At 50.9% G+C, this 16213-nt stretch overlaps 1 protein-coding gene across 6 annotated transcripts in view; it reads right to left on the bottom strand.

The window, feature by feature from the left end:
* The window catches only part of TUBGCP2 (tubulin gamma complex component 2), a 41322-nt gene that overhangs the window by 24969 nt on the left and 140 nt on the right, over positions 1-16213 (bottom strand). For 4 of the 6 annotated variants that reach the window (XM_086616648.1, XM_086616649.1, XM_086616647.1 and 1 more), the window contains exons 2-6: positions 14366-14654; positions 12511-12639; positions 12026-12196; positions 3129-3288; positions 591-798 (exon numbers count right to left, since the gene is read on the bottom strand). In XM_086616648.1, coding sequence (XP_086472774.1) covers positions 591-798; positions 3129-3288; positions 12026-12196; positions 12511-12639; positions 14366-14515 — 818 coding nt within the window. In that variant the 5' untranslated portion in view covers positions 14516-14654. Of the gene's footprint in view, positions 1-590; positions 799-3128; positions 3296-11118; positions 11122-12025; positions 12197-12510; positions 12640-14365; positions 14655-16213 lie in introns of those variants that run through there. The other 2 variants (XM_086616650.1, XM_086616652.1) reach the window with 2 other exon arrangements.

Genomic DNA, 16213 nt, shown 5'->3' with positions numbered 1-16213 from the left:
AGAGAAGCTGTGGCTGCCCCATCCCTGGAAGTGTTCAAGGCCAGGTTGGATGAGGCTTTGGGCAACCTGGTGTAGTGGAGGGTGTCCCTGCCCATGGCAGGGGGGTTGGAACTGGATGATCTTTGAGGTCCCTTCCAACCCAAACCATTCTGTGATTCTGGTAGCTACTTAAGGTAGCTACCAGCAACTAGGCAGTAGTAGGTTCTCCTGCTCAGAAGCACACAAAGGTTGTCTCAGTCCTGGATACGCAGAAGAGAGAAAAAAGCAGGAAAAAAGCAGAGTGGGAAAAGACAAACCAGAATAAGCAGACAAATCCTATTTGTACTTTGCCTGAATGTACCAAGACCAAGTTTGGACGAAGCGGCAGTGAGATGAACGAAGAAGTGAACAAGCAGCACAGAGGAGAAACCCAGCAAAAAGAAAAGTAGCTAAAGCCCATTCAAAGAAATTGTCATTCTTATTTTATATCCCCATAGGTTTAAATTAAGTTTGGAAGTTAACATCTGCACAATGACAGATGTTATTCTCTCTATTCTACAACCTGATGCTCAAAGGAGAACATCCTCCTCTGACAGAAGTCAGCTTGGTACCTGGTGACAGCAGAGTAACTTGCTGCTACGGGAAGAATCCTGGTCACCAGCTCTTTGATGGACAAGTCCAAGTTCGGATCGACTGAAAACGCTCGGTTCTGCCGGCCTACGAGAGGCTGTGCTGTGATGTATCTTCCATCCACACCTATCAGAACGTACAGCAGGTCCTCCACAATCATGGATTCCTGGGAGGCTAATGGCAAAGTACCTGTTTTCAAAGAGAAGACGAAGAAAGAACACAATCAGAACGTGCCGTAGTACGACCTGATCATTCACTCGTATCATTTCAATCTAGTAAGCTTGAAAGGAAGACATTCTACCATCCAAAGAAAACAAAGGAAGATCACACAAAGCTGAATCAAGACATAGAGAATGAAAACTGAGTTAGGGTCACCTCCAAAATCATCTACCTTGCTTTCCAGGAAAAGAGAATCCTTTGCTCATTCATATCCAAAGCAAACCAAGTAGAACCACAGAATGGGTTGGGTTGGAAGGGACCTCAAAGATCATCTCGTTCCAACCCCCCTGCCATGGGCAGGGACACCCTCCACTACACCAGGTTGCCCAAAGCCTCATCCAACCTGGCCTGGAACACTTCCAGGGATGGGGCAGCCACAGCTTCTCTGGGCAACCTGTGCCAGTGCCTCACCACCCTCAGAGTGAAGAATTTCTTCCTTAGATCCAATCTAAATCTCCCCTCTTTCAGTTCAAAGCCATTGCCCCGTGTCCTGTCACTACACCCCCTTGTCCAAAGCGTCTCTCCAGTAGGGAGAGTAAGCAGACAGGGCTACACATCCGAAATCTGTGGCCAAGAGAACATCACCCAGAGCTTGTGCTGCTAATCCTTCCACCCAAAAGGGCTCGGTCACACTGTACCCAAGGAGCTCAAATCTTGTCAACAACTGCCCCTACTTCCCCTCCACTGAAACATTCAAATATCAAGAAAACCGTTGGAATACAGACACCAAGCCCAGAAAAAGCTGCGGGTGAACCGCAAACTACAGGGTCTCTGAACGGTGAAGTCAACTGCAAACCAGCTGCAAAGGAGCACAAAGGCCTCAACCCAAATTATAACCAAGTGCACCAGAAGATCAGGGAAGAGTGGCGACACCACCAACCACGGCACAGCTTATCCGACGGAAGGCGGCAACGATCCACCGGCTGGAGATGGCCGTGGTGGTGCGGCAGGGAGAGCGTGGGAGCATCCTGTGCCAGGGTGCCACTGGGCCCAGTGATCCGGAGAGGGCTGAGATGGAGAGAAACAGCCCCACGAACAGCAGGTCAGAGCGGATGGAGCACGAGGAGGTGCTGGAGCAGAGATTGCCCTGAGTCCACGGTGAGGGGCTGCAGCCCCTCTGCAGCCATGACAGACTGTGGGTCACAGACCCACTGCAGCCTGGGGAGAAGCCCAGGCTGGAGCAGAGGTGCTTGAGGGAGGGCATAGGGAATGGGACTCGCAATGAAGCAGAGACACATCTGGAGTCCATGGAAAGACCCACTCCGGAGCGGGCGGCAGCTCCCTCAGCACCGTGACTGCAGTAACAGCCCGTGCCGGAGCGATCCGATGGGTCAGGATGGCATCCTGCGGGAACGGCTCACGGTGGAGGAGTCTGTGGACTGTCCTGTGAGGAGGAGATCCACTGGAGCAGGGAAAAGAGTGTGAGGAGTCCTCCTCCTTTGGGAAAGGAGCGGCAGGAGTCATTCAGCTCTGGAGTCCCCAGCACAAGAAGGACATGGAGCTACTGGAGCAGGTCCAGAGGAGGCCACAAAGATGATCCAAGGGCTGGAGCACCTCTGCTATGGAGACAGGCTGAGAGAGTTGGGGCTGTTCAGCCTGGAGAAGAGAAGGCTCTGGGGTGATCTTATTGCAGCCTTCCAGTACTTAAAGGGGGCCTACAGGAAAGCTGGAGAGGGACTTTTTACAAGGGTGTGTAGTGACAGGACAAGGGGCAATGGCTTTAAACTGAAAGAGGGGAGATTTCCATTAGATCTAAGGAAGAAATTTTTCACTCTGAGGGTGGTGAGGCACTGGCACAGGTTGCCCAGAGAAGCTGTGGCTGCCCCATCCCTGGCAGTGTTCCAGGCCAGGTTGGATGAGGCTTTGGGCAACCTGGTGTAGTGGAGGGTGTCCCTGCCCATGGCAGGGGGGTTGGAACTGGATGATCTTTGAGGTCCCTTCCAACCCAAACCATTCCATGATTCTATGATTCTACCTTGTCAGGTATGACTGCAGATTTTTCAGCTGAGAATACAGATGTGTTACTCCTACAGTAGGGTTTCACGGAGGCTGTGACTCAAGAGAGAAGAAGGACTAGGAAACTCAAAACAGTTTAGATCCCGTGGGGCTGGAATTCAGCACAGGAGAAACACTGTGAACAAAGTAAGTCTGAGGTGGGTTTTTTTGAAGCTCACTCTTCATCTGCAGAGTGCGAGAAGCCAAGTTTTGCTTTCATCCTGAGTGCCGTGAAATCCGAACGGCACTTCGGAACACGTATAAACCACAAAATGTTAGTGCAATTTCCCTGGAATACCACATACCTATAGGTACCGTCGTGTCAGTGCTTAAACTGTTGCCAATTAAGAAATCACCAATAAGTGCAGGTCTCTCATACACCCAGGATGGAAATACTGGAATGGGCTGACCAGAATTCTTCTTGTTCTGCTTATCTCGGAGGATTTTTCGCGTAAGCTCAAGAGGCTGTTGGAAAGAGAGAGAGAGAGAGAGAGAGAGAGAGAGAAGGGAGAAAAAGAGATCTTCAGAAGTCTGAGAAATTTCAAATTTTAAGCAGAAATCGACTGTAAACCGACAACTTGAGAACAGAAAGTAGAATAGCTGATGCTTCAGGAGCACGGCGTAGGATCTGATCTCCCAATACCATCTAGTCTATTGGTCTCAGTGCTGCAGAGGTGATTTTTTTATACAGTTGGTCACCTTTTTATTAGAGGGTACATCAAATAACACCTTTCTGCACCCCTCCCCACCAGTCAGGGCACACATAAGGGAGCAGAACGGGGACACACACGATCACCAGGTAGTTTATGGTTTGCAAAGCACACCACGTGAAAGGCAGCAAACTCCTTCCAGAAGCTGGAAGCAGTAATATCTTATTCCAGGGGCACTTGCAGACGGGCTACCCAACACCTCTGAACGTGGTTTCTGCACAGTGCCCACTGTGCCAAATGCAATCCAGGTAATCCACAGGCAGATAAGTGGGAAACAATGCACTCCCTCCTCCCTCCCACAGCAGGATGGGGAGGAGAAAATGTCATGAAAGGCTCGAGGGTGAAGACAAGGACAGAGGGGGATCACTCACCAGTTACGGTCACGGGCAAAACACTCGAGTTGGGGAAAAAAAATTATTTCGTTTGTTACCAACCAGATCAGAGTAGGATAATGAGAAATAAAACCAAATCTTAGAATCACCTTCCCCCGCTCCTCCCTTCTTCCCAGGTTCAACCTGGCTCCTGATGTTTCTGCCTCCTCCCCACAGCAGAGGGACAGGGAATGGGGGTTGTGGTCAGTTCAGCACATGTTGTTTCTGCCACTCCTTCTTCCTCAGGAGGAGGACTCTTCACACTGTCTCCCTGCTCCAGCATGGGGTCCCTTCCCACGGGAGATGGTCCTTCACAAACTTCTCCAACGTGAGTCCTTCCCACAGGCTGCAGCTTCTCATGAACTGCTCCAGCGTGGGTCCCTCCCATGAAGTGCAGTCCTTCACCAACAGACTGCTCCAGCACAGGCTTCCCATGGGGTCACAGCCACCTTTGGGCATGGCCACCTGCTCCAGCGTGGGGTCCTCCCATGGAATGCAGTCCTTCACCAACAGACTGCTCCAGCACAGGCGTCCCACGAGGTCTCAGCTGCCTTTGGGCACGGCCACCTGCTCCACGCCCCTGCATGGGGTCCTCCATGGGCTGTGGGTGTATCTCTGCTCCACCGTTAATCTCCACGTGCTGCAGAGGGCCGCCTGCCATCTCACCATGGGCTGCAGGGGAATCCCAGCTCCAGCACACCTCCTCCATCCTCCATCTTCACTGACCTTGGTGTCTGCATGGCCATTTCTCTCAGGTCTCAGTCCTCTCTCTGCTGCAGCCACATCGGGCCCAACGAACCTTGGCAGTGCCAGCAGGATGAACTTGGCCCAGCGGGTGCCCTGGAAGGGGGGCGCTTTGGAGCTCTCCAAGCTGTGCCACCACGGCCATCTCCAGTCCGGTGGCGGCAGCCCAGCACGAGCAGCTGTCCACCTGGGAGGCCAGGTCCCCTCCTCCCACCTCTCAGCTGCAGGTCCCACATGGTGCAGGTTTCTTTGTCCCTTCTTAAATATGTTTATTCACAGAGGTGCTGACTGGCTCAGCCCTGGCCAGAGACAGGTCCGACTTGGAGCTGGTGAAGCTTCTCGCAGCTCCTTACAGGGGCTCTCTCTGTAGCCCATCCTCAGCTACCAAAACTCCACCACATAAACCCAGCACAGCTCCTAAAGACCAAAAGACTTTCCAGCCCTGGCTCTGGGTCTCTGACACTAAAATAAATGGAGCGTGAGATTAATTATCAGCTGGAGAGGCTTGGGAGATGTGCAACCTACAGGAACAGTTAGAGCCCCAAGCGCACAAACACAGGAGACGCACTTAGGAATGCCATTTCTGAAGCCCCACAGATGTGTGTGTGAAATGGGACACCTCACAGGAGGTCTCAGAGGAGAGAGGGACTTGGGAAGGAAGCAAACGCACGTGTAAGCTTTGCATCTTAAAGAAGAGCACTCCTACACGTCAGACGTAGGTGATGCACGCTGTGGCAGGCCCCGACCATTTTTCACATCCTCAGAGCTGCCCAGTGCTGGGTCTCAAAATCCTTCCAACAAGCATCAGCTGTGGGACAACTACTCCAAGCAGCACCAGTTCCAGGGCACATTTGCTGCAACCTTGCCGCTGGCGTAAGACCAGTACAATGTCCTCAGGTCAGAGAGGCACCCTAAAGCCACACCACATTCCTACTTATCCTGTACACATGTGATCTGCTAGAGGGACCTCAATTTCCTCTGCTTCCCCAACAGAAACAGGACTCTCATAGGAGGGTATGGAGAAGGAAGAAGCGGCAAGTAAGCTGTCAGCAATTCAAAGGATGACTAAATGTCACACAAAATAGCAGATCTCAGTGTAGGACTGAGTCCTTCACGTGGGGAAACAACTTGAACTCCTCTATAAACCTTAAATTCACGCGGTGGGAAAATACTCCTCTGTCGAAGTAGCATACCGTAATTTACCTGTCCATCATGATCCGGACACACAGACATTGGCTAAAAGAGCAAAGCATCACGTGCATTTTCCGTATCATCTTGAGCTCCAGGTCATTCGAGGAAGACCTGGAATGGAAGATCTCCCTGTAGCACTGGCCCTATGCAACATGGTTGTACGAACAAGCTTCTGCTTAGGAAGGACAGCCATCATCACCTCTTCCCAAACGGCAGGGAGGAATGAGTTGAAAGAAACGCTCCACAAACCAGGGACGTCACCACCACATCATCTCCATGAACCACGTATACTTATGAGAGAGCAGACTAAGAAAGTATCTAAGTCCAAGAGCTCCTGAGGCATTGTGCTGAGTATGGGAGACCTCACAACCGAACCGAGCCAGGTAAGATCTCGGCAGCACACGTGGATGGAAGACAGTCCTATGAAACAGGGCTAGTTCAGCGAGATGGACTATATGAAAGTCATGCCTTGGAAACTCAGAGTCATGAAGTAATTCCTGTCTCTGACTGCCAAAACGAAGCCAGATCACAGAACCACACAATGGTTTGGGTTGGAAGGGACCTTTAAAGATCATCCAGTCCAACTCCTCTGTCGTGGGCAGGGACATCTTTTTACTGGATCAGGTTGCTCAAAGCCCTGTCTAATCTGACTGGGAACACTGCCAGGGATGGAGCATCCCATCTAAACCTAGTCTCTTTGTGTTTAAAGCCCCTCGTCGTGTCGCTACAGGCCCTGGTAAAAAGTCTTACTCTGTCTTTCCTATAAGCCCCCTTTACATATCAAATGGCCACAGTTACGGTCTCCTTGGAGCCTTCTCTTCTCCAGGATGAACAAACCCAACTCTCTCAGCCTCTCTTCACAAGCAGAGGTGCTCCAGCCCTCGGATCATTTTCATGGCCTTCTCTGGACCCGCTCTAACAGGTCCATGCCTTTCTTGCCCTGGGGACCCCAGAGCTAGATGCAGTACTCCAGGTGGGATCTCACAAGGATGGAGTAGGGGGGAAGAATCATCTCCCTTAACCTGCTGGCCATGCTCCTTGTGATGTAGCCCAGGATACACTGGACCTTCTGGTCTGCAAGTGCACATTGCTGGCTTATATCCATTTTTTTTTTTCACCAGTATTCCCAAGACCTTCTCCACAGAGAGAGAACCCTGTTCTCCACCCCTTTATCCCCCAGTCTGTACTGATAGTCAGGATTGCCTCACCCAGGTCCAAGATCTTGTACTTGGCCTTGTTGCACTTCACGAGGTTCACGTGGGCCCATTATTCCTCCAGCCTGCCAAGGTCCCTCTGGATGGCATCCCTTCCCTCAGCATGACTGCCCCACTCAGCTTGGCACCATCCACAAGCTTGCTGAGGGTGCACTCAATCCCACTAGGTACGTCATTGATGCAGGTATTAATTAGTATTGGTCCCAGTACGGACTCTTGAGGAACACCACTCATTACTGGTTTCCATTTGGACATTGAGCCATTGACTAACTCTTTGGATGCAGTTGTTCAACCAATTCCTCATCCAATAGTCTCCTTTCCTTCTTGGCCCTGGAAAATACCTATTGTAAAATTCCCTGCTTCCGTACTATACAAGAATAAGCCAAAGAGCTGCCAGTGCCTGAGGGAAGTCCCTGAAATGAGATGAGCTCCTGGCAGTGTGAGGGAGCATGCTGGAACCTCTGTCCCTGTGAGCTCACAGTCTGGAGCTTACTGGGGCATGCCTGGAGTAAGGGTGTGGGCTGTGGCACCTGTCCCTGATAAAAAGGCAGAAACTGAGGCTTATTCCTTACAGCGATCATGAAAAGGAGTAGCCAGAAACCCTGAAACAAATGCAAAACCTTCTTCATCGAGGGACTGGTTCTTCTTCAACTAGTCATTCTCCGGGATGACAAGAGGCAAGGAGCTTCTGATGGAGTTCAGCCAGCTCTAATGTGAATGTGTTAACTGGTGGAGCTCAAAAAAGTTGACACAGTTTTGGCTATAAAAGACACAGCTACCTGAAAGGGAACACGTAACTTTCACCACCTCAATGATTCTTGGGCCAAAACTAGTCTGAGCAGCAACTCCAACTGCTGAAAGATCACTGGATGATCTCTCTGACAGTGCCAAGTCATCACAGGGCAGGTGGCACAGCACTGGTGACAAAGCACGTGCCTCAGCAGCATGAATCACCTCTCTGCAACTTAAAACTTAGATCGTTGTCATTACAGGCTTCATTGACAGCCTGGATAAAACTTCCAGGAGTGAAAACGTGGCCCTCAGGTGTCAGCCTGGCACTTAAAAGCCCAGAGGCTAGGGTGGGCAGCTTGCCACTGCCATGCTGAGGAACCTGCATCCAGCATCTTAAGCAACGAAGCAGAGAAAGAGCTCATCTTCGTGCTCGGTGAGCGCCAACTGCGCCAAAGGGCTCCCTGCACTACAGCCCTGCTGCCCAGGAAGTGGTGGGCACACGCTGGACCTAGAGCACACGACCAAGGACGAGTGGTGGGGGCAGCTGGGCTTTGCTGGGTCTGGCCAACAGGAGGTCTAAGAACACCTGCAAATACAAGAAGGACAAGGACCAAGACGATGGGTGACGCCAAGCTCGCCTCAGCAGTGGCAGGAGGTGCAGGTGGCCACAGACAGAAGCTGCCTCTTGGGATATTGGGATCAGACAGAAAGAGAGGCTTCTTCCCACGGGGGGAGCAGCCATGGGGGGGTCAGCAGGGAGGTGGGGTATCTCCCTCCTGGAGGGCTGCAGGGCTCAGACGGACATAACGATAGCTGCACTGATCTAGTGTGAGCAACAGTGCCGCTGTGAGAGGGAGGCTGGACTGGGCAACCCCAGCAGTTCCTCCTACCAGTGCTGCAGCAGATCTGTGGAAACACCAGCAGCTATCCTCCATGCCCAGTGAACGAATCATAGAATCATAGAATGGCACAGGCTGGAAGGGACCTCAGAGATCATCTAATCCAACCTCCCTGTCATGGGCAGGGACGCCTCTCAACTAGATCAGCCTACTCAAGGCTCCATCCAATGTGGCCTTAAACACCTCCAGGGAGGGGGCATCCACAACTTCTCCGGGCAATTTATTCCAAAGTCTTACCACCCTCGTACTGAAGAATTTCTTCCCAAGATCTAATTTAAATCTGTTCTCCTTCAACTTAAACCCATTTCCCCTTGTCCTATCAGTGGACACTCTTGTAAAAAGCCCCTCCCCAGCCTTCCTCTAGGTTCCCTTCAGGTATTGGAAGGCAGCTGTTAGGTCCCCCCGAAGTCTTCTCTTTTCAAGGCTGAACAATCCCAGCTCCCGCAACCTGTCCTCGTAGCAGAGGTGCTCCAGCCCTTGGATCATCTCAATGGCCCTCCTCTGAACACGCTCCAACAGATCTATGAAGACAGTGCCACGAGGATCACAAATAAACTTTCTCAAGTAGGTCTCTCACATCCTTTAGCACGGTGTGAAGGACCACTCCAGGGCCCATGCCAGTGCACACCCTGGCTTCTAGAACACAGAAGGAGAAATAAATCAGTTGCAATTATGATGACTACTTGACAGTCCTCTTGGGAAGTGGCTCTAGCAGAAACTCTGGGCCAAGAGATTTCAGCTGTGTGAGTTGATACAGCCGTCCTGACTCCATGGCCCTGACCACCTGCCCATTAGGGCCCTTCATCAGAGTTTCAGCTCTTTAAGTCTGAAGAAAGTATAAATGGAGCAGCAGAGAGGCACAAATCTTTTTAACTGGCTTGCACTGTCTTTTCAATTCCTTTGGTTGTGAACTGCACATCCCAGAGAACACCGCTCACTCTCCTTTCCTCTTCTAGCAAGTCGGCACATAAATCCTATTAAAAAGACCAGTTATCTTACTGGAAGTCCATTTTCCCTTCCCAATCTAAATCAACCACCTGATTCAGGTCATCTGCAGAAGATCTGGAGGAGTCAGGTAAACAGTCTGCACAGACACGTATTTCACAGGGTACTTTCACAGCGTACATGGAGTAAGGCTGGTATCATTGCTGCCTAGTGGGGTGGGGTTGGCATCTCTGTTTAGGATCTGAACTCTCCATCATCACATGCATGTACAGCCCTTCAAGCTGAGAGACCCTGAAGGTGTCCCAGAATACTGGACATGGAGGGTCCACTCCTCGAGCCATCGATGGCCTGAAGTGATCTGACCACCACAGCGAACTCCCCACTTGGTGGCAGATGCATCATCTACTGTCAGCATCTTCACAGGAGGGTGTTCCCTGGAAGGTGTTAGCTCTGCTCAGCCACAAAAAGACCTTCACAGAACAAGGAGTAACCCAGTATCCACTGAGAAGCCAGCACAGGCAAGAAACCATGTATGGCCACAGCTAGAGAGCTCCACAGCAAAGGCTGGTCGGATGCGTCGTGAACACGAACGCTGCCACGTGCCCAAGACAGGGTGCTGCAGAACCAGCAGCTGAGGGAAGCACACACCTCAGACCCCCTGCACTACCAAGACACAGACATGCCTCCGCTGAGCTGGGGCGCAGGCCTGCCCCAACAGATGGAGAAGAGCTCAGCGTGTGATTTCTGAGCACCCACAAGCAGGCTGGCATCCTCAGGGACAGTCACACTCAGAGCCTGGAGGCCTGTCCCCTGTTGGATTTGATTGACCAGTCATCAGAAGCAGAACAGAAACAAACCTCTGGGACAAAGGTGAGCTACAAAACTTCAAACGGAAGCATTTGCACATATTCATAGAATCATAAATTCATCAAACGGTTTGGGTTGGAAGGGACCTCAAAGATCACCCAGTTCCAACCCCCCTGCCATGGGCAGGGACACCCTCCACTACACCAGGTTGCCCAAAGCCTCATCCAACCTGGCCTTGAACACTGCCAGGGATGGGGCAGACACAGCTTCTCTGGGCAACCTGTGCCAGTGCCTCACCAGCCTCTGAGAGAAAAATTTCTTCCTTAGATCCAATCTAAATCTCCCCTCTTTCAGTTTAAAGCCATTGCCCCGTGTTCTGTCACTACACATCCTTGTCCAAAGCCCCTCTCCAGCTTTCCTGTAGCCCCTTTAAGTACTGGAAGGCTGCTAGAAGGTCTCCCCGGAGCCTTCTCTTCTCCAGGCTGAACAGCCCCAACTCTCTCAGCCTGTCTCCATAGCAGAGGTGCTCCAGCCCTCGGATCATCTTCGTGGCCTCCTCTGGACCCGCTCCAGCAGCTCCATGTCCTTCTTGTGCTGGGGCCCCAGAGCTGAACACAGTATTCCAGGTGGGGTCTCAGAGAGCAGAGCAGAGGGGCTCTCAACCCCTCTCCCCTCCCTCAACCTGCTGGCCACACTTCTTTTGATACTGTCCAGTTGCTCACTCACTACAATTCTCTAAGCATCTTTTCTTCCTCCCCTTCTCCCCATTTACCACCTCTGTCCAAATAACTGTCCACACACAGTTGCTCCTGTGCCTTCTGCAGCCAAAATGCCCTTATCTTGACCCAGGAGCTTTCCATCATGTTATTCTCCCTCTGTTCTATGGAGCAAGGGGAGTGACAGAGCAGCCAGCCAAGGCCAACCCACCACAGTATAGTTATTTATACAAATGATGACAGGAAATAGAAGTTTGGATTGAAGTAATCCAAATTCTAACCCTTTTGCACTTCCTATCTCCTGGCCTACTGACAATGAAACGCTTGCTTAACTGTCTTTTAAGCCTCAGTCTTGCAATGATACAGTTTACTTCTACAGCAGGTTTTTTTTCCTTCCTTTTTGCCTTTGGGATCACTTTGCAGCATTTATTTCAGGAGCTCAGACAGCCAAGTACAGGGAATGGCTGTGTCCACCAGGGGAACAACCAGGTGAGACGTCCTACCCACATTATCTGAGAGAGCAGGGCTCCTGGCACGGATGGGGCCATGCCACAGTGGCTGTTGGGCTCCTGAACAAGCACCACCACAGGCAGCAAAGGAAAGGTTAAAAGGCTTAAAGCTTGCTTGTCTGAAACGTGAAAATGAAATGACATTAACCCCCCACCAGTTAGAACCATCGTGACCTAAACATGACTTACCTTAACTGACTTAAACAGAAAAAGGCCACTTTTATTCAGATTTAACATCACCTGACTACTATCTGCCCAGACAGGAACATTTGTAATTCCACCAGATGATGGAAGTTAAGAGCACAGCTGTACACATGAGCAGAAGGGAAAGGTTTTGTGCCCAAAGCTTGGGAAGAGACAGTACCTGCTGCACACTGGAGTTGGCCGTGACACTGCCCAGCTGCTTGCGTAGCTCCTCCAGCTCCTGCAGAGATATCTTCGACGTGGATGAGGGAATGGAAAAAGTGGCACTGGTTGCTGCATTTGCTGCAAGTTCTGCCCTTTCTTTAGCATTTTGTTGCAAATACTGGAGTGTCTGTACATACACAAAAAAGAAAAGATTTTGTGAACACTGGTCAGCACACACTAAAGCAAAGAACACACACCCATAAGATGGTCGTGCCGAATCAGACCAGAGGTCCTTCTGCCTCAGTTTCCTGTGTCTTAGTGGTTTATCTCAAGAGAAGTGTGACTCTCAGCAGTGCTTTAATAACTAAGTAAACGCTAGAACTGCTTATCTGTTGATTTCAACGTGTTTTGCTGATCAAAAAGCGTGCTGCACTTGAAATCACTGCACCGTCGCTACTGCTGAACGCTTAAACCACTCCCAGTTCTAAAGGAGAAACAAACCTCTTTGTCTTCGGTGAGTTTTGACAGTAGATAAACTAAAGAATCTAGATGTCTTGTATTTTTAGACTTCAGTTCATCGTACTTCTTTAAGAAATCCTCGGGAGTTCGAGAAAACTCTGCTATTTTAACCTGTAAAACATCACATTAATATTACATGTTTAACGTATATTATTAGCACAGCATTCAAACCAGGAGCGTTGTACGAGGATGGAGACAAGGTGGTGGCTGCTGCTGCTCCCAGAGCACTCCAGGGAATGGGGTTTGGACTGGATGCTGCAGCACTGGCCTCCTACTAACAACTACGCTGGAGGAGAGTGGGTGTCCTGGCACTTCAGGTGATGGGGGAGGGACTGCAGGAGAGAAAAGATGAAGGTAAGCAAAAGATCAGTGGCGAGGCTCGCTTTGCACATGCTCAGTCTGAAGCAATATAGAATCATGGAATGGGTTGGGTTGGAAGGGACCTCAAAGATCATCTAGTTCCAACCCCCCTGCCATGGGCAGGGACACCTTCCACTACACCAGGTTGCCCAAAGCCCCATCCAACCTGGCCTGGAACACTTCCAGGGATGGGGCAGCCACAGCTTCTCTGGGCAACCTGTGCCAGTGCCTCGCCACCCTCTGAGTGAAGAATTTCTTCCTTAGATCCAACCTAAATCTGCCCTCTTTCAGTTTAAAGCCATTGCCCCTTGTCCTGTTACTACACGCCCCTGTAAAAAGTCACTCTCCAGCTTTCTTGTAGCCCCCTTCAGGTACTGGAATTTTGTATCAGCAGCTTTATTACATGATTTGGCATTGATGAAGCCACATCTGGATGCTGAGTCCACTTTGGAGGCCTCACTAGGAGGAGAGACACCAACAAACTGGACTCAGCCCAGTGCAGAGCCATGGAGATGGTGGGGCGTACTGCCCGTTGCCCAGAGGGGTTACGGACCTCGCTCTGAGGGGCACAGCAAAAGCACCGCAGGCACTGCCGCGAACTGCGACATGGAAAATCCCAGCTGGCCCTAGGGAAGCAGCCAGAGAGATGGAGGAATCTCCTGGAGATCTTCAAAATGCAGCTAAGCAGCCTGCTGTAGCTGTGATGCTGGCCCTGCTGCGAGCAAGGGGCTGGACCGCAGGTCTCCAGCTGAGCCTCTTACTGAAGTCCTTCTACAAGCCTGTGAAGTGCAGGTGTCAGTGTAAACGATGTGTAAGACTGGAATTAGAGAAAATACACAGTTCAGGCTACAAAGACCGGAACTTTCAGACAGAGTTAGCAGTTTCCTAGCACTTACAGCTTGACTGATGGATTGCTTTTAAAAAACGACAGCAAAAAGCAGGATTATGGCCACAGAAGTATGCCTGGTCAGGCTTTAATCCCTAATACCTGGGTGATATTCGGCCAAAAAGTCAGGTACTCTTCATATAATCACATTTCACATAGTTACTATTTGTCATTTGTTTTATTCCTCCAGAGGACAACCGAATTAAAATTTCAAACCACCATCTCCGGCAAAGAATAAGCTCCTCCTTTGAACCTCCCCACCCCCAAGTTCTAATAATCCTTACAGTCTCTCCAAGACGCAAGGATTTTCGGCTTTTCCTGAAATAATCTTTCTACTTTACACCCTAAATGGAGATTCTGGATCAGATTACCCTATTTTTTTACCAATGCCAACATGATCCCACCATTATTCTCAGACAAACCCTAAACCAGGGACAGCCATTACCCCTCCCAACACGTGGCCAGCTCTGTAGCCACAGAAGTCAAGTTTTCTCTCGCTGAGCAGAGTCAGGGAAAGGCAGTTCACACCACTGGCCAAAAGAAATTGTCTGAAGGCATCTCAGCTGCCGTTACGAGTACGTCCCCGCTCACCTTTGCGCTGTGCGCAGAGACGGTGGTGGTAACGTAGGGCGTCCGGTTCTTCTGCAGCAGATCGATGTAGACCTCAGCTCCTTCCCCGCCGTGGACGCGCAGCAGGCTGAGCAGCTCGTTGACGTCGTGGTGAATGCGGAACTCGCTCATGCTCCCACCCGAGGCTACGAGCTCCGGGAGACGCCGAAACGAAGGTGGTAAGTTGGTGGTTTACTTCTGCAGAGCCAAATGTACTCGCGCAAACATCTCCTGACTGCTCTGAGCTCGCAGGGCAGGCTGAAATATTTGGCTGGAAGAAAGGAACACACGTAAGGGGAGGAAGGAAGCAAAAAGAGATACTATCCTGGTACAAACTCCACCTTAAATGTAGGGGAGCCAGCGGAGGATCTTTCACCATGCTGGTGGTGGACAAGTTACCGAGACGTCGTAAGAAGTGCTGGTTGGCAGACTGCAGACACAGCTGAAATTGCTGGCCCACCCAGGCTGCTGCTTCTGAAGTCATTCAAAAGCAATTTTTCCCAAGTTTAGGGGTCTTGATATTCTACTGTCCGTTTTTTTAACAGAGAAGCACCAAACTCTGCAAAGTTACTTAAATCATGGCTGCAGAAGTAAGAGTCTCTATCCCTGGATGTGTTTAAGAATAGGGTGGATGATCTACTTAGGGATATGGTTTAATGGGGATTAGGGATGGTTGGACTTGATGATCTCTAAGGTCTTTTCCAACCTAGGAATGTACGAAATCTATCTATGAAATGAAGTCTGATCAAAGCATCATGCAAGCACGGAGCTTAACGTGACACCCTGTGTGGATACAGAATATCAAGCGTACCGACACACCAAAATCCGGCTGCCAAAACCACGGAATCATTCAGGCTGGAATGGATCCCTGCAAGCCTTGGTCCAACTCTGCACCCAAAACCGAGTCAAATTACAGCAGACTGCACAGGGCCTTGTCGTGTCCAAGCTTAAATATCTCCAAAGATCCTGATTCTCCCACCACTGGAGGCCCTGACCCTCACGTAGAAACATCTTTTCCTAATACACATCCAGGGTTTGCCATTCTGCAGCTTGTGCCGGTGCCTCTGGGGCTCTCGCTGTGCCCCTCTGAGCAGAGTCTGGCCCCGGCATCTCCAGGACCACTCTGGGCAGGAGGAGATGGCATTACCGGGGGTGACCTTATAGTGGTCTTCCAGTACCTCAAGGGGGCCTACAAGAAAGATGGGGAGAGGCTGTTCAGGAGGGCCAGCTGTGATAGGACAATGGGTAATGGTTTTAAAATAGAGGGAGGTAGATTCAGGTTGGATATTAGGAAAAAATTTTTTACCATGAGAGTTGTAGAACACTGGCACAGGTTGCCCAGAGAGGTGGTGGATGCTCCATCCCTGGAGACGTTCAAGGCCAGGTTGGACGAGGCCCTGAGCAACCTGATCTAGTTGGAGATATCCCTGTTCCTTGCAGGGGGGTTGGACTAGATGACCTTTGAAGGTCCCTTCCAGCCCTAACCATTCTATGATTCTATGATTACGTCCCCCTTCCCCTCCTTGTCTCCGGCTGAGCAAGCCCAGCTCCCCCATCCTCCGGCCGCCACCCACCATCACCAGGGCCTCCCTGGGCTCGCTCCAGTTTGCCACTCTCTCCTAAGGGAGCCCCCGGACTGGCCGGAGTGCTTTGGAAGCGGTGTCACAGACCAGGCGCCTGCTGGCTACACCCTTGGTGAGAACGGGTGAGAAGTGGTCTTCAAGGGGCACAAGATGGTCAAACCCACGAACCCATCTTCAGGCCTCTGCGAGCAGCCGCCACAGGCACCGGCCCTGCTGGGAGCGGGGAGGGCCGCGGCGGGCCCCTTCG

Source organism: Tauraco erythrolophus, chromosome 9 (genome assembly GCF_009769465.1).
Source record: "Tauraco erythrolophus isolate bTauEry1 chromosome 9, bTauEry1.pri, whole genome shotgun sequence".
Classification (NCBI taxonomy): domain Eukaryota; kingdom Metazoa; phylum Chordata; class Aves; order Musophagiformes; family Musophagidae; genus Tauraco; species Tauraco erythrolophus.
The sequence above is the reverse complement of the archived record's forward strand: the minus strand, read 5'-3'. Positions and strand labels throughout refer to the sequence as shown.